The sequence below is a fragment of the Vipera berus genome, assembly GCF_964194415.1.
Source record: "Vipera berus genome assembly, chromosome: 7".
Classification (NCBI taxonomy): Eukaryota; Metazoa; Chordata; class Lepidosauria; order Squamata; family Viperidae; genus Vipera; species Vipera berus.
Genome location: NC_138209.1, coordinates 65,584,737 through 65,610,657, shown reverse-complemented (window position 1 = coordinate 65,610,657; position 25,921 = coordinate 65,584,737). Strand labels below are relative to the sequence as shown.

General features: G+C 39.2%; 1 protein-coding gene across 4 annotated transcripts in view; it reads left to right on the top strand.

Moving 5' to 3' along the window:
• Nucleotides 1-25,921, top strand: part of SPOCK3 (SPARC (osteonectin), cwcv and kazal like domains proteoglycan 3) — a 149,717-nt gene that overhangs the window by 89,795 nt on the left and 34,001 nt on the right. For all 4 annotated transcript variants that reach the window (XM_081332498.1, XM_081332497.1, XM_081332496.1 and 1 more), the window contains one exon: nucleotides 7,977-8,091. In XM_081332498.1, the coding sequence (XP_081188624.1) occupies nucleotides 7,977-8,091 (115 nt within the window). The remainder of the gene's footprint in view (nucleotides 1-7,976; nucleotides 8,092-25,921) is intronic.

Below are 25,921 nucleotides of genomic sequence, written 5' to 3'. Positions count from 1 at the left end.
TAATAGCATACTGCATCTGATGGTACTGAACAAGGCTCAATTCTCCATCCATTTTGTCCCTTATATTTTCAATCTCTAATACCTTTACTTCTAATATAGAGTTCTTTTGACTGAGATCCTCCACTTTTTCCTCCAACTGTTGCACACATACAGCTACACTTTCAATTATAGACAACATGTTTTCCCTCATTGCTCTAAACTTCTCTTCCATCTTCTTCTCCAATTTCTCCTCCAGCTTTTTCAACTTTTCATCCATCATATCAGACATTAATTGTGAATGCTTTTCAAAGGCATCTTGTAAATCCTTAAGCGTCAATGCCGGAGGACGTGCAAGAGGAAGCAAAGCTTGCAACGAGGTCTGCTGCACCGGGGAAGACCCCGCACTCCGAAGAGCTTTAAGAGTTTTGGCCGCCATCTTTCCCCACTTTCACTTGTTACGCACTTTCACTTTGAAGCTATAAAATCCATTGAGCTAGAGAGTAAAAATAAAAGTCCACATCACCATGACCTCCTGTACCGCTCTGCCTGCATCTTGATACTCCAGGGTATTTCCTTCTGGCAGGGGTGGTTGCTAACGCCTGGCTCTGCTCCAAAAATCACGGAGCACAGACGCTGCGCAGCTCGGAGCAACCCAGGCTTCGGGGGGGCTCAATCCTTCAGCCGCCCAAACTTTCAGCTCAGGCGGCCCCGGAGAGCTCAACCCCTACCTGGGGCCTCACCCCCTCCTCTTCTCCCGAGGAGGGGGCTTCAAATCCATCTAAACAGCTGATCGGCGCTGTTTACGATGGATAAACACAGCTGCGGAGCAGACAGCCCGGAGATGGCTGTCTTCGGCGCCGCGGCGCCACCGGAAGTCTATATAAGGAATCATTTGAATAAGCAGCTAATAGAGAAACATACTGTTGCCAAAATAAAGAAAATGTAGCATCTAGTGTCAATGATTTTTTTATGTTTAAAAAGTATTTATACTATGTTATCTCAGATTTTGAAATATATTTTTACAAAATAGCCCAATGCAAACCCGCTTGCCACTAATTTTACTTCTTTACTTTTTTTCTAGCCAGATATCAAAGCATAGTTTTGTTTATGTGTTTGCAAGATCACTGATCATAAAAGATTTGACTGAATAAGTGTTTTTGTCTATTTTTCAAAAAGATAAATTTTAAATAAACATAGATCCCATAAATGTTTGATAAATGAGCTCGTAATAAAAGAGATTGTAAAAGAATATATAAGGAATCATTTGAATAAGCAGCTAATAGAGAAACATACTGTTGACAAAATAAAGAAAATGTAGCATCTAGTGTCAATGATTTTTTTATGTTTAAAAAGTCTTATTGTTTAATATCCAAGAACAAAAGTAAGAAAACAAAAATATGAGTATTCCCCCTCCCCCACACTGTTTATGAAACAATATGTTTCATTTAGGAGAACTGAATTGTTCCTCATAATTTAAACAAGATGAAAGGGTTGAATTAATGTAGGAATAAGAGAAAGTATTGTAAATATCCTGGATACAATAGTGTGCCATATTAAATAAGGGAACTTCTGGTTTGTGTAGCACTTACTGTAGTTTAATTCTGGTCTTTAGAAAACAAATTGATAAATATTTTTCCAAATTTTTTGAGAACGTTCAGGCTGCTAAAGGTCCTATTGAAGAAAATGAATGAAGATTGTTCAATTATCAGTTTTTGATATAACAGCAAAATCTCTTCCCTTCCTCTGTAACCTATAGCAACTCTGTAGCATATTAAAACAAGTCACAGACTCGGTTTTAGAATGCATTACTGCTTGTGTTTATTTTCTTAATATAATTTTAATGTTTTCTATATTAAACATTGCTTTAAAGTTTAAGCATTGTTTTAAAATATGCTGAAGCAAGGTAACATTATTTTGTTACTAATGGAATTGGCTTTTATGACTTTAAACTAATGGGAGTAAATACGTTGTCATCAATATTAAATTCAGTTGCTCAGGCTCTAATGTTTTCCTCATCTGCATCTTATCATTAATTAGTAAAATTAAAGGTAAAGTTTCCCCCGCACATGCGTGCTAGTCATTTCCGACTCTAGGGGCTGGTGCTCATCTCCGTTTCAAAGCCGAAGAGCCAGCACGGAACGCAGTGGCTCAGTGGGTTAGGACGCTGAGCTTCTCAATCAGAAGGTCAGCAGTTTAGCGGGTCGAATCCTGAGTGCCGTGTAACAGAGTGAGCGCCTGTTACTTGTCCCAGCTTCTGCCAACCTAGCAGTTTGAAAGCACGTAAAAATGCAAGTAGAAAAATAGGGACCACTACGGTGGGAAGGTATCATTAATTACACTGCTGTTAATTATCTGTTCTCCAGAACAGTCTATCTCCATTCTGGTCCTTCATATCTTTATTACCACAATAACTGGTTTTATCCATGTAACTGCTGGTTCTCCTCTTCTTCTTTTTCCTTCTGTCTTCTCCAAAATTAGAGCCTTCTCCAGAGAGCTGGGTCTTACTATATTATGAAGAATCTTGAATGTCAAATTGCTTCATTTTTCATTTCTTAGTAATTTAAAGCAGGGGTCCCCAACCCCTGAGTCACAGTCCACTACCGGGCCTTGAGCCTTTTGGAACTGGCTGTAGAAGTGGTGGCAAAATGTGCATGTGTACGCTCCATTTGCATGAGCATTAGGCATGTGTTCCTCAGCTAGCCAGGGAGTTGAAGTCCACAAGTCTTAAAGTTGCCAAATTTGAAGACCACTGTGCTAAGACTTTCCCTCATGCACTACCTCACTAGGACTCTGAGATCCCTCTCACAGTTACTACTATTGAGCAAGGTACCTACCTGTACATTTGGTTTTTCTTGCCTAAATGTAGAACCTTACTTTTTTCACAATTGAATTTCATTTTGTTAGATAGCGCCCAGTGTTCAAGTCTGTCCAGATAATAAAGGTGGAATACAAATAAATAAAATAGATTTAAAACATATTTTGTGCCCCAATGAATCTGATTGTTGGATCTAAATGGTATGGCAAGCAGAACACTGTTGTTGGCATTTCAATTATCACTTCCTTAAATACTTCCCTCAGATATAGATGTGGGCTCATCTACTTCAAAGTTGTATTTCCTTAACTGATCAATGTAGATCAACTGGAGGGATAATTTCCTCTGCACTGAGAGCTTGTAGAGGCTTCTAAAAAGTTTAATAGAGCATAGTGTTAATTATCAAGTAGTTCATTTATACGGATGGAACTTCTTTCTTTCATATTCCATGGACAGTGGTGGTGCTAATTTTTATGCATGAATTAATATTACCAGAATTTACTAATGTCCATGGTGAAATATTCCAGTTAAAAAGCAAAGAAAAAAACTTAAAAGTTCACAAAAGCAACAAGTTCCCCAAAGCAACAAGTAATATGCTGATTATGTATAAATCTTTCAATAATACTAATGAGCATGCCCTTTATGTGATATTTCAGTTCACTTATAACTTTATAAATATTTCAACTTTAGATTATTGAGTAAATTGATCTTGATAAATTAGCTATACAATCAGGGGGTGTTGTTTAAGAAAAGGTACAGCTTATCGAAGTCAAATTATAATAACCATTACAGTATGATACATATTTCATAAATGAGTCACTAACAAATATAATAGAGGAGAAAGAGAATAACTGAACTTTTTGAATAAAATTCACAGTGCTTACTCTAATAAGCTATTAATTATATAGCTGTGTGTGTGTGTGTGTGTGTGTGTGTGTGTGTGTGTGTGTGTGTACACAGAGAGAGCAGAGAACCATGGTGGCTCAATGGTTAGAATGCAGTATTGCAGGTTAATTCTACCGATTGCCAGCAGTCAAAGTTTCACCAGATCAAGAGTGACTGAACCTTCCATTCTTCCAAGGTCAAATGAGGACCCAAATTGTTGGGGACAATATGCTGGCTCTGTAGAACGCTTAGAAAGGGCTGTAAAGCACTGTGAAGTGGTATATAAGTCTAAGTGCTTTTGCTATAGCAAAGGTTAGAAAAATAATTATATTTGTTGCATATTTTTTCATGTTGCACCAAAATGGATCCAAATTTTAAACACTTATCAAAATAGTCTTCTGTATTACAGGTTGATATTAGTCTATAAGAAAACAACTGTCTTAATATTTGAAAAAAATATACCCTCAAATCAGGTTTCAGTATTTTTGTTTGTTCTACTAATAGTAAAGGTAAAGGTTCCCCCGCACATGTGTGCTAGTCGTTTCCGACTCTAGGGGCCGGTGCTCATCTCTGTTTCAAAGCCAAAGAGCCAGCGCTTGTCCGAGGACGTCTCCGTGTTCATGTGGCCGGCATGACTAGACGCCAAAGGCGCACGGAACGCTGTTACCTTCCCACCGGAGTGGTCCCTGTTTTTCTACTTGCATTTTTACGTGCTTTCAAACTGCTAGGTTGGCAGAAGCTGGGACGAGTAACAGGCGCTCACTCTGTTACGCGGCACTCGGGATTCGACCCGCCAAACTGCCGACCTTCTGATCGACAAGCTCAGCATCCTAACCCACTGAGCCACTAATATTTCAGTGCTTATTCTTATTCCCATTGAAGGAAGTTGTGGCAAGAAATAAGCAGTCCAAATCATTAGCTTCTGTAATGGTTGTAATGACTATAATAATGTAATTAGTCAAGGAGATATTACATATTCTCTGAACATGGAAGTACTATGGCCATCTAAAAGGCAATACAATAGATTATGATACTATCTACTGCATGTTTCACTAATCCAAACCACTTTGCTTTCTTAGCAGGTTTTAGGGTCATCCCTATTATCTTGGAATGGGTATACGATGCTTTGATTCAATTTAAATAAAAAATAGCAAAAAAGTATTGTCGTTTGCATTCTTATATATTAAAGATTGTTCAAAAATATTAATTTGAATACCATATATATATATATATATATATATATATATATATATATATATATATATATATATATATATCTCAAAAAAATAAAGGGAACACTTAAACAACACAATGTACCGTATTTAATAGTAGGATGTCTTATCTTGTGTTCCCTTTATTCTTTTGAGCAATATATATATATATATATATATATATATATATATATATATATATATATATATATATGAATGAAGGGACGCGGTGGCTCAGTGGGTTAGGACGCTGAGCTTGTCGGTCAGAAGGTCGGCAGTTTGGCGGGTCGAATCCTGAGTGCCGCGTAACAGAGTGAGCGCCTGTTACTCGTCCCAGCTTCTGCCAACCTAGCAGTTCAAAAGCACGTAAAAATGCGAGTAGAAAAATAGGGACCACTATGGTGGGAAGGTAACAGCGTTCCGTGCGCCTTTGGTGTCTAGTCATGCCAGCCACATAACCACGGAGACGTCCTTGGACAAGCACTGGCTCTTTGGCTTTGAAACGGAGATGAGCACCGGCCCCTAGAATCGGAAACGACTAGCACGCATGTGCGGGGGAACCTTTACTTTTACATATATATATATATATATATATATATATATATATATATATATATATATATGCAAATTATTCAAATTGCTAATAAAGAATTTGGGAGGCTAAGATGATCATTTCGAACTCTTTATGTTCTCATCAGTTAGTCATACCCTTTATCTGAGATTCGAACCCGGGCTGATTATATATCAGGCAGTGTTTTAACTTCCTGAGCCACGGGTTCTTTCTCTCTTTTTTATTAGCTGGAAGGCAAGGCAAATGTATGTTTAAGTATTTGTCAAGGCTTTTTGAATGGACCTTGCTAATTAACTCTTTCATTCCTGTTTTGGCCCGACTCAGGGCTTATCCACAGGACATAGTCAACTTATGACAGCTCATTATTTGTGCAAATTATTCAAATTGCTAATAAAGAATTTGGGAGGCTAAGATGATCATTTCGAACTCTTTATGTTCTCATCAGTTAGTCATACCCTTTATCTGAGATTCGAACCCGGGCTGATTATATATCAGGCAGTGTTTTTGAATCTCAGATAAAGGGTATGACTAACTGATGAGAACATAAAGAGTTCGAAATGATCATCTTAGCCTCCCAAATTCTTTATTAGCAATTTGAATAATTTGCACAAATAATGAGCTGTCATAAGTTGACTATGTCCTGTGGATAAGCCCTGAGTCGGGCCAAAACAGGAATGAAAGAGTTAATTAGCAAGGTCCATTCAAAAAGCCTTGACAAATACTTAAACATACATTTGCCTTGCCTTCCAGCTAATAAAAAAGAGAGAAAGAACCCGTGGCTCAGGAAGTTAAAACACTGCCTGATATATAATCAGCCCGGGTTCGAATCTCAGATAAAGGGTATGACTAACTGATGAGAACATAAAGAGTTCGAAATGATCATCTTAGCCTCCCAAATTCTTTATTAGCAATTTGAATAATTTGCACAAATAATGAGCTGTCATAAGTTGACTATGTCCTGTGGATAAGCCCTGAGTCGGGCCAAAACAGGAATGAAAGAGTTAATTAGCAAGGTCCATTCAAAAAGCCTTGACAAATACTTAAACATATATATATATATATATATATATATATATATATATATATATATATATATATATATATATATATATATATATATATATATATATATATATATATATATATATATATATATATATATATATATATATATATATACACACACACACACACACACACACACACACACACACAGAGAGAGAGAGAGAGAGAGTTATACGCAAGTCACTTTGTCACCCTAACCCCTCAATTACATCTGTTTGAGGCTAATACTGAGTTACTGTTTAACATGATTGTAAGAGATATTTTACATGTGATTTTTCTACATGTGTCATGTATCCTGTTTTCCATACTCCAGAAGAACCTATTTCAGACCTGTGGAGCCATCGTGACCCATGTTAAAACATATTCCCAGAGGGAAGAAAAAACACTGAAATAATAAGCTAGACTTTAAAATGAAATGTATGGTTGCTTTAAAAAAAATCAAGAATCAGCAGACCAGTCAAACAGAACTCATTATTTGATTTTAGATAGATAGATAGATAGATGATAGATAGATAGATAGATAGATAGATAGATAGATAGATAGATAGATACATACATACATAGATACATACATACATACATAGATACATACATACATACATACATACATACATACATATATATATATATATATATATATATATATATATATATATATAATATTATATATACACACACACGAATCTCGAGTGTGGCGTAGCAGAGAGCACCTGTTACTCATCCCAGCTTCTGCCAACCTAGCAGTTCGAAAGCACGTAAAAATGCAAGTAGAAAAATAGGGACCACTATGGTGGGAAGGTAACAGCGTTCCGTGCACCTTTGGCGCCTAGTCATGCTGGCCACATGACCACGGAGACATCCTCGGACAAGCACTGGCTCTTCGGCTTTGAAACTGAGATAAGCACCGGCCCCTAGAGTTGGAAATGACTAGCATGCATGTGCGGGGGAACCTTTACCTATACATACATACATACATCATACATACATACATACATACATAGATACATACATACATATATATTTAAAAATACAGGGAATAGAAAGATTATGCAGGTTATAGAAGAGAGAAGTCAGGAAGACATACATGCTGCCTAATTGGGGTCATACAGCATTTTTTAATTTTGGCAATTTTCAGATGTGTGGACTTCAGCTCCCAGAATTTTCAGCATAGCCAAGAATTACAATTTGTCTTTAGGTAGCAGCACAGTTACCTGGCTAATGAGGTGATTTATCTGTACTACAATGTGATAGAATTAAAGCCTGTTCTTATCACATTTAAATAACATCTGAGTTAATAGTGTCTGTAAACCTCTGGTATTTACCAAGTTAATTAGCTGCTAAATAGGTAAACAAATAAATAAATGGTTAATTCCAGCTACTTCAAAAATATTTGGTGAAGTGCAATTTGCATTACATTTTTTATGATAAGGATTCATATTTTTTTCTATTACAGTGCAAACTAGAGTATCAAGCCTGTGCCTCAGGAAAACATATCTCAGCTAAGTGTGAAGGACGTTGTCCTTGCCTTTCAGAAAAGTCCACAAGTGCAGGCAGAAGTGATAAGAGAGGTAAGTTTTGATGTTCATGTTAGATCTCTCAGTTACTTCAGCAAATGGTATGTCTTTAAAAAAAGAGAAAAGTAATTAATGACCTATTTCAACAGCTAAATGACTCTTCACTTTAAAGCCTAGCTTATAAAGATAAATAGAATTGCTTATTTGAAACTCTACTTGTTCTAAGTGTTTAGAGAACACCAAGAGATTTTAGGACTGTAGGCTACACTGGGTAGTTAAAAAAGGATCTCTGAAGAAGGCAGCACAGCTTTCTGTATTTCTGACAAAAAAAAATATCATGAGCGTTGCCATATTTAACAGACTTGGAAGTAAATCCTAGATCTCTAGACTTAGCATAAAATTTCCATACGCTATTAGCTAATTTAAAGTCTTTATTGCAAACAAGCCTTAACAAGTAATTGGATTACTCGCTGCAGAACATTTGTCTTCCAGCATATAAAATTTTGGCTTCTTCTTTCTGCCTTTCTAATTGATGGATACTTGGCCAGTTTGCCTGGTACCATTGGATGACTGAGCTATCCAGATAACAGTTGTCTCTTAGCCTAGTTTGTTCAGTGCTAGTTTAAATCACTACTGATATATCCATGAAGACACCATAAACCACATTAGATGTAAAATAGTCTTTACTTATATCTTTATCTGAAAGCAATATAGAATAAAGGGTTTGTTGGCATATCTTTAATAATTATATACCATTTTGCTAACTGTTTTTTTGGGGGAAACTGTTATCAATAAATATATTAATATCCGTATATTAACATTTAACATTCCTTTTTTAATAATAATTTTATTAAAGTTTACAAATACAAATTAAAACGAATACTGACTAACAAAAATATTAAAAAGTAAAGAAACACAAAAGTGCAAAGACTGAAAAAAGAAAAAATATATAAAAAATATACATAAAAAAATAACGTTCCGCTCCTTCCAGTTTTAGTATTTTAATAATACTCCTCAAGTATTTTAATAATAATAATAAAAATAATAATAATAATAATAATAATAATAATAATAATAATAATAATAATAATAATAATAATAATAATAAACAACTATGGTTCCTCTGATATGTTATGGCTTTTCTGTTGCTTCTTGGCCACAGAATATGTGAAGCTGCAAATTCATTTTCATATGGAGAAAGCTTGGGGGCTGCATGATTTTGATATAGGCTCACTGACATTAGCATGAATAACTGGTTTAATAATAATAATAATAATAATAATAATAATAATAATAATAATACCACCACCACCCAGGGTAAAGAAATCAAATACCCAGGGCAAAGAAATCAAAGCCTTGCCAGAAGTAATTCAAAATGTAGAGGCAAGCCAGGGGGATTTGGCAGTTAAGAAATCCAGCAGTTATATGCAACTGTTCTCATTTGGAAACCAGGGACCTCTTCCTCAGGAAGAACAAAGCCCTCTAACTAAACAAATATGTGGCAGTGCCTGGAGACAGCAGAACAGATGAGAAAGAACTGGAGAAGATAACAAAATACAAATACCTACAAAGAGAAATAGAAAGACTGTGGCAAAGACAAGCAAGGGTAGTACCAATAGTAATAGGTGCCTTGGGTGCATTCCCAAACAACTGGAGTACCATTTGAACACCATTAGCATTGACAAATTCGCCATTAGTCAATTGCAAAAGGCAGCCTTACTAAGAACTGCTTCCATCCTGCGATGATATCTATAATACCATTGAACATCCACATCTGCCTATCCCAGGTCCTTGGTAAGGACTTGATAGGTAGACAAAAATGCCAAATCCAGTCTGAACATCTGGCTGACTGTGCTTCTGGAGGCAGGTTGTTCCACAGTTAATTGTTCTGTCAGGAAGTTTCTCCTTAGTTCTAGGTTGTTTCCATCCGTTGCTTCTTGTCCTGCCTTCAGGCGCTTTGAAGAATAGCTTGACTCCCTCTTCCTTGTGGCAGCCCCTGAGATATTGGAACACTACTATCATGTCACCCCTCGCCCTTCTCTTCATTAAACTAGACATACCAAATACCAGCAGCCGTTCTTTATATGTTTTAGCCTCCAGTCCCCTAATCATCTTTGTTGCTCTTCTCTGTACTCTTTCTAGTGTCTCAACATCTTTTTTACATCGTGGTGACCAAAACTGGATGTAGTATTCCAAGTGTGGCCTTACCAAGGCATTGTAAAGTGGTATTAATACTTCATGTGATCTTGATTCTATCCCTCTGTTAATGCAGCCTAGCACTGTGTTGGCTTTTTTGGCAGCTGCAGCACACTGCTGAATGAATGAATGAACCTTTATTATCAAAGAACAACATGTATACATTGAGATTGCCTGAGCCTCCCTTCATGCCCCCCCAACTCAAAGTGACAACAAACCCACCATCTTGTTACACCATGTGAGCTAATTGCACAACACACCGGCCTTGCAAGTCAATCATACATAAAGTTATTTCCCATTCAGGAGCCTGACAGCCCATGGATAGAAGCTGTTCTTCAGTGTTTTGGTACAGCTGGCTATATTTCTATATCTCCTACCCAAATGTAGGAGAGTAAAAAGATACTGACCAGGGTGTGAGTCATCCCTGAGAATTTTTCTCACTCTTCCAAGGCAACGAGCCCTGGCGATGTCATCCAGTGGTGTCAGGGGACAGCCCACAATGTCTTGTGCTATGCTCACCACCCTCTGTAATGCTTTCCTATCCACAGCTGTCAGACCAGCATACCAAACCACAATACAGTGTGAGAGGACACTGTCTATAGTAGACCGGTAAAAGAAGGTCATTAGCCATTGTTCTACCCTGTTCTTCCTCAAGACCCTGAGGAAGTGGAGTCTCTGTTGGGCCTTTCTGGCCACCTGGGTTGTATTGACTTTCCAGGTACTTTCCTGGGAGGTACACTCCCAGGAATTTAAAGAAGGAAACTCTCTCCACACAGCCCCCCCTCCCCCCCAATATAAAGTGGGGCAGGTTTCTCTCTTTTACTCCGGAAGTCTAGCACCATCTCCTTTGTCTTGCCGATGTTCAGGTGCAAGTTGCTGGCTCATACTTAAATGATTGTCCACTAGGACTCCGAGATCCCTCTCACAGTTACTACTATTGAGCAAGCTGCAATGCTATGTAAGGCTAAGTCAGTGTTAATTTTCCTGAATTCTGCACATAATAACTCAAACTTTGCCAGTGTATTCTACTTAACGTGCCACCTTATCAAAGCTAGTGATAAGGGGAGATACTTCTAAACAGAGCAAGCACACTAGTTATTTATGCCAAAACTCCTGGCACCAAGGAATCGGAGGAAACTCTTCCCCAGCAAGTCAGTAGATACTTTTTGACATCATATCAAGACTAATTATTCACCCCAGCAAATTAGTAAATACTTTTTGGCATCATGTCAAGAGTGATTGTGTAGGAGACCATATGGAAAAATAAGAGCTTACTTTGATAGCTCTTTGGAAATTTTATTCAAAGGGTGGAATAGGTTGCTTCCTCAACTGGTTTAATACAACTAAGGTTCTTTGCTGTACAATTTAGAGTTTCTGTACTGTTCTTTGTCCTCTTTAAAAATACACATTTCAAGAACTGATTGTTGTGAAACATGTACCATGATATCAAAGAATCTATTTCCTCTTCTAGTTTCATCCAACCCTCCAATAGGAGGGCCTAATATAAGCCCTAGCCCCAAAACAAGCCCTAGTTTTAGGGCAAAGTACACACCTAAAATCAAGCTAGGGTGGGGGTGGAGCTGCACCACATGCCCGCACCCGCTTACCGTTGCAGCCAGGCCTTCCATGAAGTGACACCAGCCCACTTCTCGCCATCCCACTTCTGCAGTGCCCCCCAGCCTGCATTTTGCCATCAGGGGTCTTCTGGAAGGCCTATGTAGCTGAGAACCAAGCTACCGATTCAATCTTACTAAATAACTAATGGAGGAAAGGGTAGCCGAGGCAATTTTTTTTTTAATTCCATTTATATCCCGCCCTTCTCCGAAGACTCAGGGTGGCTTACAAGCTTAGCAGTAGCCTTCATTCTATGTATATGCCTGCTTGTTAGGGTTTTCACACACACCCCAAGCGGCATTATTACAAAGTCAGCTTACTGCCCCCAACAATCTGGGTCCTCAATGACTACAAGTTTTAAGACTGTTTCTGTTTTATCTGGACAAGTGAGTGAGTGTGTGTGTTTGTGTGTGTGTGTGTGTGTGTGTGCATGCGTGAAAGAGAGAGAGAGAGAGAGATCTAAGTTGCAAGTTTTTTTTCTTTAATAATAAATCTCAGAGTGGTTTTAATCAAATTGATTTCCTCAAAGCTAAGTCTGTCAACTCAGATTGAACTGTGTACTCTCTACAGTATATTTCTAATTTCCAGCTCAAATTGAATAAGAACTGATTCTTACAGGCATAGCCATGATTATTAAAGATCCACTTAGCAATGCCTTTCTTTTTATGAATGCTTAAGATTTTTTCTTGTTTTTTTTCTGTTTTTTTCTTTTAATTTTCAGAGAGAGAACACATTTAATAATCATCCCTTGCCTTTGTAATTCTGTTGATTGTTTAATAAATCTAACAGCTCTAATTATGGTAAGATGACATATTCTACAACCTAATGTTGTATTAATCTTTGCAATTAACTGCACTATGCTTGTCATTTTTTTAAAAAAAGAAATAGTTACAGTTGAATAGCTAATAATTTGCTGAATATAATGAAGATAAAAGTTTAACCTTAAAATTAGATATATTTTGTCCCTTTTATTTTCTGAAATAAGCTGAGTGGCCACAAAATACATGGATTGCTTAGACCCAATTTATTTTTGACACTTAGAAATTTTAAATGTTCATAGTACCCTTTGGTTTTGTACAAATGTATAGTTACACATATAGGGAAATCCTATTATGTCATATTTCTAAACTTGTCAGGGAATAATATTTTCACATTGAAATCTATTCTAATCTATTTGTCCTGACCAGAGAGCCCTGTGGCATATTTGAGTTCAACTCTTGCTAGTTTGATATGGTGGATGCTGCATTTATTTATGTTTATACTGGAAAAGTCCATACAGTACATTTTAACAAGACAAATCTGAATCTAGCCATAATAACTTAGACAAAATTCTGGTTTTTTAATGGCAGAACTATTTTTTTCTAAGAATCTAAAGTAGTAACAGAACTTTTGAACTGTTTTCAGTAAAAGCTAAATCACCACTCCCCAATTTTGTCATAAACAAATTTGCAAATGTGATTTTAAAAAAATAAGCCATTAGAATAATAATGTATGTGTTTTAATGCTGCTTTTTCAGATGATAATTTCTAAAACCCAGAATTTAGGCTCTAAAACAAAAGAGAGAGTGAGAAAGTATCTATCTATACTGATTTTGTGTGTATGAATTACGAGAGGCACTCTAACGAAGGCTAGTTGAGTAAGCTTGTGCCAGTGACTTTTTCTCAGCTCTAGGAATCAGGTAATAGCAAATCACTTCTGAAGAATCGTGTCAAAAAACTTCAGATACTAGTCCAAAGAGTCCAACATTGACTGGTAAAAAAAATCTAAAATCTAAGTGCATTTTTTTTTTGTTTAATCCCATTTATATCCCGCCCTTCTCCGAAGACTCAGGGCGGCTTACAATCTAAACACAAATCAATGTGCTTAGCAATAGCCTTCATTCTATGTATATGCCTGCTTATTAGGGCTTTCGGGGGGCCCCAAGCAGCATTATTACAAAGTCAGCTTATTGTCCCCAACAATCTGGGTCCTCATTTTACCTACCTCGGAAGGATGAAAGGCTGAGTCAACCTTGAGCCTGGTGGGATGCGAACCTGCACTAATTGCAGGCAGCTGGTGTTACTTAAGGAGGCATTAGCCCACTGCTCCACCAAGGCTCTTTTTATTGGATGTCCTTATTAACTTGTTCATAATTGGGAATTCCGCCATTAATCTGATGTTCTTAACTAGTTCTTCTTGTGCTAAATTCATGAAGGTCTTTGTTAGAGAATGTTAGACAAGCAGTTTTTACTCAGGTTTCAATCTCCAATACAAGCACGCACATACACACACAGAAGAACACAGGCACACACAGAGAACTCCATAGAAAAATATTCACTCCTCAAATTTTCTTGCATATTTTTGGAAATGAATATTAGCAGAGCTTCATGTGGATCCAGCTAATGTATAAAGGGAATCAGAGTGATAGATATCTGTCGGAGATTAAACAAGAAGGCAATGTGGGCTGGGAATATGTGCTTTGATATTCAGTGCAAACTCCTCTGTTATTTCTTACAATGTCACACACAAGACATCTTGATTTCACAGTGTACATTTATCGATTGGCAAAATCCCAGCTTGCTGCACGTACTCTGGTCTGAATGAAGAGGTAGGAGCAAAGTTTAATGCTTGATTCATTTATTCCATAAAGAAAGTCATCCAATTTGTGATTTGCCACTAGGAAAAATAATAATCTTAATCCTCTTCACTCACTCCTGGTCAATCACTCTATTAAAGGAAGAATGACTGACACTTATATTAGTACTTCATTAAACTAACAGACTAACTAAAATGTCCTATGCAAATCTCACAAGTTTTATCCAGAGAAAAACTCACCACACTGATTCACCATGGGAAAGGAATTTCTGAAAAACTTCAGAACTTCTGAAGTCATATGTAGCAAAAATTACAAAATGATTTCAAAATTCACTTGTTTTTCCATGTTGTTGTTAGTTGCGAAGTCATGTCTGACCCATTGCGACCCCATGGACAACGTTCCTCCAGGCCTTCCTGTCCTCTACCATCTTCTGGAGTCCATTTAAGCTCACGCCTACTGCTTCAGTGACTCCATCCAGCCACCTCATTCTCTGTCGTCTCCTTCTTCTCTTGCCCTCAACCTTTCCCAGCATTAGGCTCTTCTCCAGTGAGTTCTTCCTTCTCATTAGGTGGCCAAAGTTTTTCCATATTATACCTTTTTAATGCGATTAAGTTTGCATCGGTTGTATGTACATTATTATGTAGGTCAGAGGTCCCCAACTTTTGGGGCACTAGGGACTGGTTCCGTGGAGAGAGGTTTTTCCATGGACGGAGGGTGCATGGTTTTGTGTGCTGCCTGCATCTCATCGGTGGGGCTTTGCTTGTTTGTGCGGACCTGTTGCTGGCATGTCATGGCCCGGTACTGGTCCATGGACTGGGGGTTGGGGACCCCCGATGTAGGTTTTCTGTAGTGAAAACTATATTTTTTTGTTTTCTAATAGTTTGTGAAATATTGTATGTAATATTCATATTTAAAGTAAGATAATAATTTTTTTCTTGAGATTGTGATGCAGAAATAAAGAACAGTTATTTTTATGCATACTGCTTTTAAATTACAGTTTCAACATTTCATATCCATCTATTATGATATTATGATCACATCCTTGGCCACAGTACCTGTTAACAATTTCTTATTTCTTATTAATAGTAACTGCCTTGTACTTCACTTTCAGCATTTCATATCCATTTTTATTATATTAATGATCACATCTTTGGCAATAGTAGATGTTAAAAAAATACTTATTTCTGTTAACATCTAATGACTGCCTTGTTCTTCACTTGTTCTATTATTTTAATTAGCACTTTTATTGCCTTTTTTATTCTTATCTTAAAGTACTTTTATTAATGGACATTACTCTATTTGTAATTTTAAATACTATCTGCGAAAAGTGATGTTAACAGAAAATTAAATTACTTATGCAATAATATTTTTATGTTAATTTTTCATTTGTAAATATTAATATATTATTTCCTTGATGTTTGATGTTATTTAATTTGCTAAAACAAAAAGTAATAAATTTTCCTTCTCAAATCAAGTTAAAAACCATACGACAGAAATACTATCAGGTTCAAATAACATACAAATATAGATTTGGCTTATTAAATGATTTGCATGTATGAATATATAATTAAACTAAATGAATGTATAAACTAAATTAGAAAATGCATCGGGATTGCATTACGTCCGCTCCCTTCCTCAGCCTGTATTATTCAGAATGCAAATAAAGTAGAATCATGATTCATGCTGACAGTTACGCTTAAACATGAAAGATCACTATTGGTCATAAAACCTGGAACTGATGCTGAAGTTCAGCAACATCTGGAGAACTAAGGATAACAATCCATGATTTATTCTTCCCGATTGTTTCAACTAATTAGGAGTTATGTAAATACTATTATGTTAATGTGGTAAGTAGCCAGGTTAAGCAGGCAAACCAAGCTTTATGTACTGTTCACTTTAATGACTTTTTAAGTACCTAAAAGAGTTTTGGTATCAGGTTTAGCATGAAATATGTCAGCAGGATTGAAGAGGGGACAAACTATGAGTTGCCTTTGCAACTCTGGCTTATATATCCCAGAATCCTATAAAACTCCTAATAGGTGATAATATTATACACATGTATAATGTCTGTGAATAAAATACTACATTTTTCATTTATCTGAATCCAATGCATCATATAGGAAGGTTAACAAATCCAAAGAGCATTTTAAAAAAGAATCTAATGAATTTGTTGCTTGGGTTTCACCTTACTCATCAAAACTAATCAATTGCTTTTCTGTTCCAGTTTAGCATGGGTTCTGTCCCTGTTTGTTGTTGTTAGTTGCGAAGTCGTGTCCGACCCATCGCGACCCTATGGACAATGTTCCTCCAGGCCTTCCTGTCCTCTACCATCTTCTGGAGTCCATTTAAGCTCACGCCTACTGCTTCAGTGACTCCATCCAGCCACCTCATTCTCTCTCGTCCCATTCTTCTGTTGTCCTCAATCTTTCCCAGCATTAGGCTCTTCTCCAGTGAGTCCTTCCTTCTCATTAGGTGGCCAAAGTATTTGAGTTTTAGCTTCAGGATCTGGCCTTCTAAAGAGCAGTCAGGGTTGATCTCCTCTAGGACTGACCGGTTTGATCACCTTGCAGTCCAAGGGACTCGCAGGAGTCTTCTCCAGCACCATAGTTCAAAGGCTTCAATGTCCCTGTTACCTACTAATTATAAAATTATTAAAATTATTTTGGTTTAATTACAATTAGTACTTTTGATTTAATTCTACATATTTGTTACTTTTATTATATTTTGAACAAGCTGTAATGTTCAAAAGTATTAGATATGAAATTAGAATATTAAACAGATATTGGCTCCGTACTTATGGGTTTCTAAAAAAGCACTTATTTCAAAGGAGCAAACCAGTGATAACTTTTTTTGGTCTGTTCCTAAAATTTTAATCCTACCCCTAGTGTGATTCCTTATGGCAACATCAGTCTAAAAAAAAAACTTTCAGCTTAGCTACTACAAAATGGTAAGCCTAGATGGTTCAAAATTAATATAATATGTGACAAACTAAGTCAACATTCTCTGCATTTTTACTGGGCATGAGCAGAACCTGTGTTTGCGATATTTAAAGTACAATTTAGTAGAACAGATTTGGTTGTTTAAGAATCAGAATGAAGCAAGAAAGAATGGGTCCCTAGCACTTTGAGCACTCATTTTCAAAATAAAATCCAAGCTAAACTGGCAATAGTTTTCCATCTGGGAGCAATCATTGTTACCCACATTCTTTCTTAATTTCAGCAGCCTAAATGGAAAGAACATAATAGTAGTGTTGGTATAACTAAACAATGCAAACAATTTACTGAGAATCACCAAAATATCACCTCAGAAATCTCAGTCTCCATATTGATAAAGGCCATGTTATTGCCTTAAAGTAATCCAGTAGTCCATATGTAACTTGAGAGTGTGTTGAACAACAGGGCTTATTATATCCAAGTGTGAGATGAAATACAACTTGTAGAAGTAGATACCCTTTATTTATTTTACAGTTTATTGAGCTTTCCCCCACTAGAAGAAGGAGGAAGGAGAGAAATAAGACAAAAATGATTCTTTAAAAAAAGCTATCAAATGCAAAGTCCTAGCTTTGTGCCTTATTAAAGTTATTTTTGAAAAACAATACTTTCCTATATATATGAAAGTTAGAATTGAACCATCCAATGTAAAGATGTTAAAAAGCTGCCTGTTATTTCTCCCTTTTGTAAGATCCTGGTGATAAGAATGAGATTGAGTAAATATGTTTCTTCTTCGTGGACCTGTTGTTATGTAACAGAGGTCCCACTAAAATTAGATTAGTTGTTGAACCTCCAGAAACATTATGATGGAAGTTTATTCAATTGCATTTTTATTTAAATTAGAATTCTTTATTGGCCAAGTATGATTGGACACACACAAGCACCATATATACTCGAGTATAAGCCGACTGGAGTATAAGCCGAGACCCCTAATTTTACCCCCCAAAAAACTGGAAAAAGTTATTGACTCAAGTATAAGCCGAGGCTGGGAAATGCAGCAGCTGGAGGCTGGATCCCCCGAAAGACGTCTCTGCTGAGATGAGAGAACGGGGTGGCAAGCCGCCGAGAGAATGGGGCAGTGGAGTGCTCCGCCGAGAGAATGGGGCGGCTTGCTGTTCTCTCGGTGCAGCACGGCAGAGGCTGGATCTCGCGAAAGAAGTCTCTGCCGAGAGAATGGGCGGCAAGCCTCCACCACCCCATTCTCTCAGCGGAGCGCTCCACCGCCCCATTCTCTCGGAAGCTTGCCACCCCCTTCTCTCAGCTGGGCAGCTGAGAGAAGGGGGCGGCAGAGGCTGGATCCCCCGAAAGAAGTCTTCGCCAAGAAAATGGGCGGCAAGCTTCCACCGCCCCATAATTCGCGGAGCGCTCCAACGCCTCATTCTCTCGTCTCAGCGGAGACTTCTTTCGGGGGATCCAGCCTCTGTCACCCCCTTCTCTCAGCTGGGCAGCTGAGAGAAGGGGGCGGCAGAGGCTGGATCCCCCGAAAGAAGTCTTTGCTGAGAAAATGGGCGGCAAGCTTCCACCGCCCCATACTTCGCAGAGCGCTCCAACGCCTCATTCTCTCGTCTCAGCGGAGACTTCTTTCGGGGGATCCAGCCTCTGTCACCCCCTTCTCTCAGCTGGGCAGCTGAGAGAAGGGGGCGGCAGAGGCTGGATCCCCCGAAAGAAGTCTTCGCCGAGAAAATGGGCGGCAAGTTTCCACCGCCCCATACTTCGCGGAGCGCTCCAATGCCTCATTCTCTCGTCTCAGCGGAGACTTCTTTTGGGGGATCCAGCCTCTGTCACCCCCTTCTCTGGGCAGCTGAGAGAAGGGGGCGGCAGAGGCTGGATCCCCCGAAAGAAGTCTTCGCCGAGAAAATGGGTGGCAAGCTTCCACCGCCCCATTCTCTCAGCGGAGGCTTGCAGAGGTGGCGGCGGAGCTGCGCGCGCAGCTCTCCAAACCGCCGCCGCCCGTTTGGAGAGCTGCTGCCTTCGTCCATGTTTGACGAAAGCAGCAGCTCTCCAAACTGGGGGGTGGAAGTTCTTTTCTTTGTTCACTGGAGTATAAGCCGAAGTGGATTTTTCAGCCCAAAAAGTGGGCTGAAAAATTCGGCTTATACTCAAGTATATACGGTAATTTGTCTCCAGTGCATAAGCTCTCAGTGTACCTAAAACAACAAATAAACCATGATCATATTCATAATACAGTCATCATAAATCATAAGATACAACACTCAGCGATAGTCATAAGATGCTAAAGGAATAGGTAGTAGGAAAGATGGTGATGATGATGATGATAACAACAACAACACAGCTCTACTACATAGTTTGATATCTTAGGACATACTGTAAAACAATATTTTGGGAATTAGTTGTTTAGCAGAGTGATGACATGAGGAGAAATGCTGTCTGTGTCTAGTTGTTTTGGCATGCAATGCTCTATAGCAGACATGTCAAACTCGACATATTGGAACTTTTTCCCCATTGCCGGCAATGGGATGGGCGTGGTTTCCTCATGATGTGTCCGGCCTGCAGGCCGGCAGTTTGTCACCCCTGCTCTATAGCATCATCTTGAGGGAAGAAGTGGAAACAGAACAGAATAGAACAGAACAGAAGACCTTGCAGGTCTTCTAGTCCAGCCCCTCGCTCAAGTGGTTTATGTCCAAGTTGTGAGGTATTCAGATATTTTCACAGCCCTCTTTCTGGCTTGTGCAGTATACAGATCCTCAATGGATTGTAATTTTTTTTCTATAGTCCTAACTAACTGTGCCAAACCAGACAGTTATAGAGGTACAAATGACAGATTCGATAATTGCCACTAAAATTACATTAGCTTGTTGAACTTCCAGAAGCATTATGATGAAAGTTGATATATAAATGATATAATATCTTTATTTCAGTTCAAATTAATTTATTTTGTACATTACTCTGGTTTTATCTGTCTTTATTAAACTGTGCCTTGCCAAGCATGAGAGTTTGCGTGTATGTATGAATGAAATATGGAAGAAATAGTTCAAGATGTTATAGGAATCCAGGGTTAGGAATACTGCTTTAGGGGCTGTTGATACTTTTTGCCTGTCCACTAGGGTGTTGACCTATTTAATTTTAAAAGAAAATGGAAAAAAATATTGGATTTATATATCTACTTTCTTTGCCAGGAAATAAAATAGTTACCTCCACACAAATTAAAAATGCTATCATTCCTAGTAAAATTTATCCTTACAGAATTTAGAAAGACATCTCCCATAACCCACAGTTCATTTTACCGTCTGCCACTCTGTCACTTTTGAAACACAGCTTGACAGCACCTTCAAAGGATTGATCTGAGAACATATTTTTCAATGTCATTTTTACTTTTCTTAAACAGAGAAACAGTTCTGTTTGAAAGAATTTATATGCTAATTTAACAAGGACACTGTTAACCCGCATTGCCATTTCTTTGAAAGAAAGGAGATAGAAAAAATGCTTTCATTTTAATTGAAAATTGTTATATTTATCAGAATTTATTGAATCCCAATAATATTCTTTTTTGCATTTTAAATCTTTTTAATTCCACTTGATGGATTTTTATTTTTTTTTTCCTTCCAACAGAGGCCCAATTCTGTATGTAGCGAAAACATGATGAGCAGGACTTGTGCACTTTTATTAACAAAAAGGTATCAGAGGTCTATGTGAGTGCTCTGTGTTTCATTGGTCTGTCATGCCCTGGATTTCTATATTTTGATCTAGTCAGGGAAAAGTATCATAACTATTTTCTTTTTCATGCCAGGCAGTTTGCAATCAGAGTAGTTACAGAGTAGGAAATACATATAACCCAAAACCTACAGTGGGCTCGTGGATTAGAAATACTTCTAGTAATTCATTAAATATCTAAAAAAATATATATAATCACAATTCTAACCAGGACCGAAGTAGCCTACAATTGCTATGATTTTTGCACGGTATCAAAGGCATGTCGAGCTGCATTGGCTGCCGGTTGTCCTCTGGGTGAGATTCAAGGTGTTGGTAATGACTTACAAAGCCCTAAATGGCATGGGTCCGGATTACTTATGGGAGCACCTGCGGCCGGCGTCAACTTCCCTCCGTCCAGTGCGTTCCCACAGAGAGGGCCTCCTCAGGGTGCCTCCGATCAAAGAATGCCGATTGGTGGCCCCCAGGGGGAGGGCGTTCTCTGTGGGCACGCCAGACCTTTGGAACCGCTTGCCGGTTGAGCTCTGGATGGCCCCCGACCTTCGCTCCTTCCGGCGCGATCTAAAAACGTATTTATTTGAGCAATCTGACCTGGTTTGATGGGTTAGGGCAGGGGTTTTAATATGTTTTTAATTATTGTTTTAAATTTGGGCATTATATTTAATCGTTTTTTAACTTTTGTATTCTGTTTTTATATTTATTGCCTGGTACACCGCCCTGAGTCCTTCGGGAGAAGAGCGGTATAAAAATATAATAAATAAATAAATAAATAAATAAATAAATAAATAAATAAATAAATAAATAAATAAATAAATAAATAAATAAATAAATAAATGAAGTTTAATAAATCTGACAGCTTCCTTCTGGCCTCAAATCATACCCTTTAGATAATCTAGATCAGGGGTGTCAAACTCAATTTCATTGAGGGCAACATCAGCATTGTGGTTGCTCGCGGGGGGGCGTGGCCAGGGTGAGCGTGGCCTACTGGGTGGGCGTGGCTGGAGTGTGTATGGCCTACTGGGTGGGCATGGCCAGCTCTACATCATTGGCATCAAGGATCCTTATGGGGGCCTGGGCAGGAGTGGGACACATCTGGGGGTCTCTGGCAGAAGGAGGGTCTCTGGGCCAGGGCCAAGGCAGCGGGGGCCGTTCCCTCACTGTTTCCAGGATGGCTTCAGGGGCCACATGAAACCACTTTGCGGGCCGGATCCGGCCCCCAGGCCTTGTGTTTGACATGTCTGATCTAGATAATACAATCATTGATAGATTATATCTCCTGAATAAGCCACATTTTTCATTGTAGTCCCTCAATTTTTTTCTCATGTTTGCACAGACATTTTTGGTACATGACAGAACTAAAGTCCTTTTGGCGGGCTCAAGATGCCATCTCTTTGTCTATATGACTTGCTGTTACTTCAGTTCCTTTAAATATCATAGTATCGAATATCTTGGATGCTTTCACTGTCCCATCATTTATTTATTTTATTTTAGTTATGTTTTTTTTTCTTTTAATGACCCTACAATCCTTTGCCTCAGGATGGAGTCAGGGTGATTGAATGGAGCTGAATGTTTACTGGCCGGATGCCCTTCCTGATGCCTATGCGGAGTTGACAGCAGACAATTACTGATTGTGCCCAAAGAGAGAAATATCTGCTGCTACCTAGGATTGAACTCACAGCCTCCTGAGTGTGAGACAAGAGCTCCACCTCTAGGCCACCATGGCACTCTTTGTTTTAGCTATATTACCCATTTATCTTTATCTTTTAAAAAAGTATAATATATTGTTTGTCATTATTATTTGTTGTAATACTATCCATGACTTGGCATATGTTAGTGTCTTATGGTCCTGAAAAGCGTTTCCCATTAATATGTGAAATGTGGGAGGAAACTTTCTCAGATGGACATTCCCTGTGCATCCTGCATTCTGCAGAATGGCTTTCAACGGATTATTTCCCATTGCCAGGAATTTTGCAAAATTATCTGCCAAAGTCAGTAATCTAGTCTTAGACTCTTTTTATGGGATCAAGTTCTCTAAGCATCAACTGGTATCAACTAAGCCAGGGGTCTTCAAACTTGGCCCTTTTATGACTTGTGGACTTCAACTCCCAGAATTCCTCAGCCAGCATGCCTGGCTGAGGAATTCTGGGAGTTGAAGTCCACAAGTCATAAAAGGGCCAAGTTTGAAGACCCCTGAACTAAGCAAATCTTTGGTTACCATCAGTCTAACTGGGCTTAGACAGTCTTGTTTTCAGCCCACCTATGTTGTTGATGCTTTAGGTGCTGTTGGCAGCCACAATGCCGTTTGCTATCCAGAATAACACTTTGGCTATTGGTAAAAATTCAGTGAAGAAGTGTCACGGGGACATGGTACCGTCACTTTGAAATAAAAGGTCAAAACCTGACAATTGCAAGGTCTTATTGACTGCTGCAATTATATTAAAATACTGGAGCTATCTGTTTTTTTTTTATTCTGGAAGTTTTTAAAACTAAAAACAGTACTTACACCTGTGTTTCAATTTTTCCCTCTAGACAAGACCTGCCAATGAGTTTTGACTTAGGGAATTAGAGTTCTCCAGTTACTGAGCCTTTGCAGCATACAGATGTTTAAAAGGACACTCTCAATATCAAGTCCTCAAGCTCCAGCTTCGCTCAGCAGTCTCTTAAGCTTCTTTCTGTCTGTTACAGAAGCAGATTTTCCTCACTAGCAGCTGTACTTCCTTGTACATTAATGCTTGTTAATGTATCTTGCTGCGACGCCTCAGGGGACTGGGAGTGGGAGGCACGGTTCTTCGTTGGTTCTCCTCCTTTCTCCAGGGTCGCTCGCAGTCGGTGCTGACAGGGGGACAGAGGTCGACCCCGAGGCCTCTCGCTTGCGGAGTCCCTCAGGGGTCGGTCCTCTCGCCTCTCCTGTTCAACATCTACATGAAACCGCTGGGTGAGATCATTCGCAGTTTTGGAGTAGGGTACCATCAGTATGCTGATGACACCCAGCTTTTCATCTCAACTCCAAACAATATCAGTGATGCCCTAGACGTGATGTCCCGCTGCCTGAAAGCGGTCCGGGAATGGATGGGGAGGAACAGGCTTCAACTGAACCCGGACAAGACTGAATGGCTGTACGTTCCGGCAAACCAGGATATTCAGAATGTCCCATCGCTTAACATCGGGGACATGTTACTACCCCCTGTTGATAGGGCCCGCAACCTGGGTGTCCTCCTAGACTCGCAGCTCTCCCTAGAAGACCACATAGGAGCTGTGACCAAGGGGGCCTTCTCCCGGGTACGACTAGTTCGCCAACTACGGCCTTATCTGGACCTGGATTCCTTACGTACAGTCACCCATGCCCTTGTGACCTCTCGCCTAGACTATTGCAACGCTCTCTACATGGGGCTGCCCTTGAGATCCACTCGGAAGCTTCAGCTGGTGCAAAGTGCAGCGGCACGGACACTCTTGGGAGCCTCCCGATACTCCCATATCACACCTCTCCTCCGTGCGCTGCACTGGCTTCCGGTTGCCTTCCGTGTGAAGTTCAAGGTGCTAACAATGACATACAAAGCCCTACATGGCATGGGTCCGGACTACCTACGGGAGCACCTTCTGCCGATGTCAGCACCCCACCGTCCTGTGCGCTCCCACAGAGAGGGCCTCCTCAGGGTGCCACCGCTCAAGGAATGTCGGCTGGTGGCCCCCAGGGGGAGGGCATTCTCAGTGGGTGCGCCAGCCCTCTGGAACAGCTTACCAACCGAAATCCGGATGGCCCCTGACCTCCGTACCTTCCGATGCGACTTAAAAACTTTCCTGTTCCAGCAGTCCGGCCTGGCATGATAGCGTTAATTGGGGTCCCAGTTTGTTTTCAATATTGTTTTTATTACTTTTTTATTGTTCATCTGTAGACCTTCCTTCCTCTGTACACCACCCCGAGTCCCTCGGGAGAAGGGCGGTTTATAAAAACTAATAAATAAATAAATAAATAAATAAATAATGATTAATCTCCCTCAGCATTATTAAAGCCTTGGCCTAATAATGGTAAATCAGACTTGATATTTACCACTTTGGTAGCATCTCTTTCCTCTTCTGACCAAGTTACAGCAGAGATATTTTGGAGGTTATCCATCACGATAAAGAACAGCTTTTAGAAATCAGTATTGTTTTGGGCAATATGGTTTATTTATATATTTATTATTTATTTTTGGGACTTATATGCCGCCCTATCTCCCGAAGGACTCAGGGCGGCTAACAACAATAAAAAACAACAGTACAAAAATTAAAAAAGAATTAAATAACAGCCCCAAAATAAATTAAGTACACAGTTAAAAATTTAAAAAATTAAAACATATTTAAAAACCCATCATCAATCCAGGTCAGCCTGATGGAAGAGAAAAGTTTTGAGGTCGCGGCGGAAGGACCGGAGGTCCAGGGCCATCCGAAGCTCAAGGGGGAGTTGGTTCCAAAGGGCTGGTGCTCCCACAGAGAAGGCCCTCCCCCTGGGGGTCGCCAGCTGACATTGTCTGGCCGACGGCACCCTGAGGAGGCCCTCTCTGTGTGAGCACACTGGGCGATGGGAAGTCATCCCTGGTAGCAGACGGTCCTGCAAATTTATTCCAATAAGTGATGATTGCATATTTCATTTGGTGCAGTCAGCCACATACCATACTGTATTGTGATTTTACTATGACAACAGTCAATCACATATCCTAAATGTTTGTTCTAGTCCAGGGGTGTCCAACTGCCAGCTTGCGGGCCGGAAGCCACGCCCACCCCATTGCCGGCAATGGCAAAACTGTCCTGGTACCTTGCGTGATGTTACGTGATGTCGCGAGTTTGACATGTCTGTTCTAGT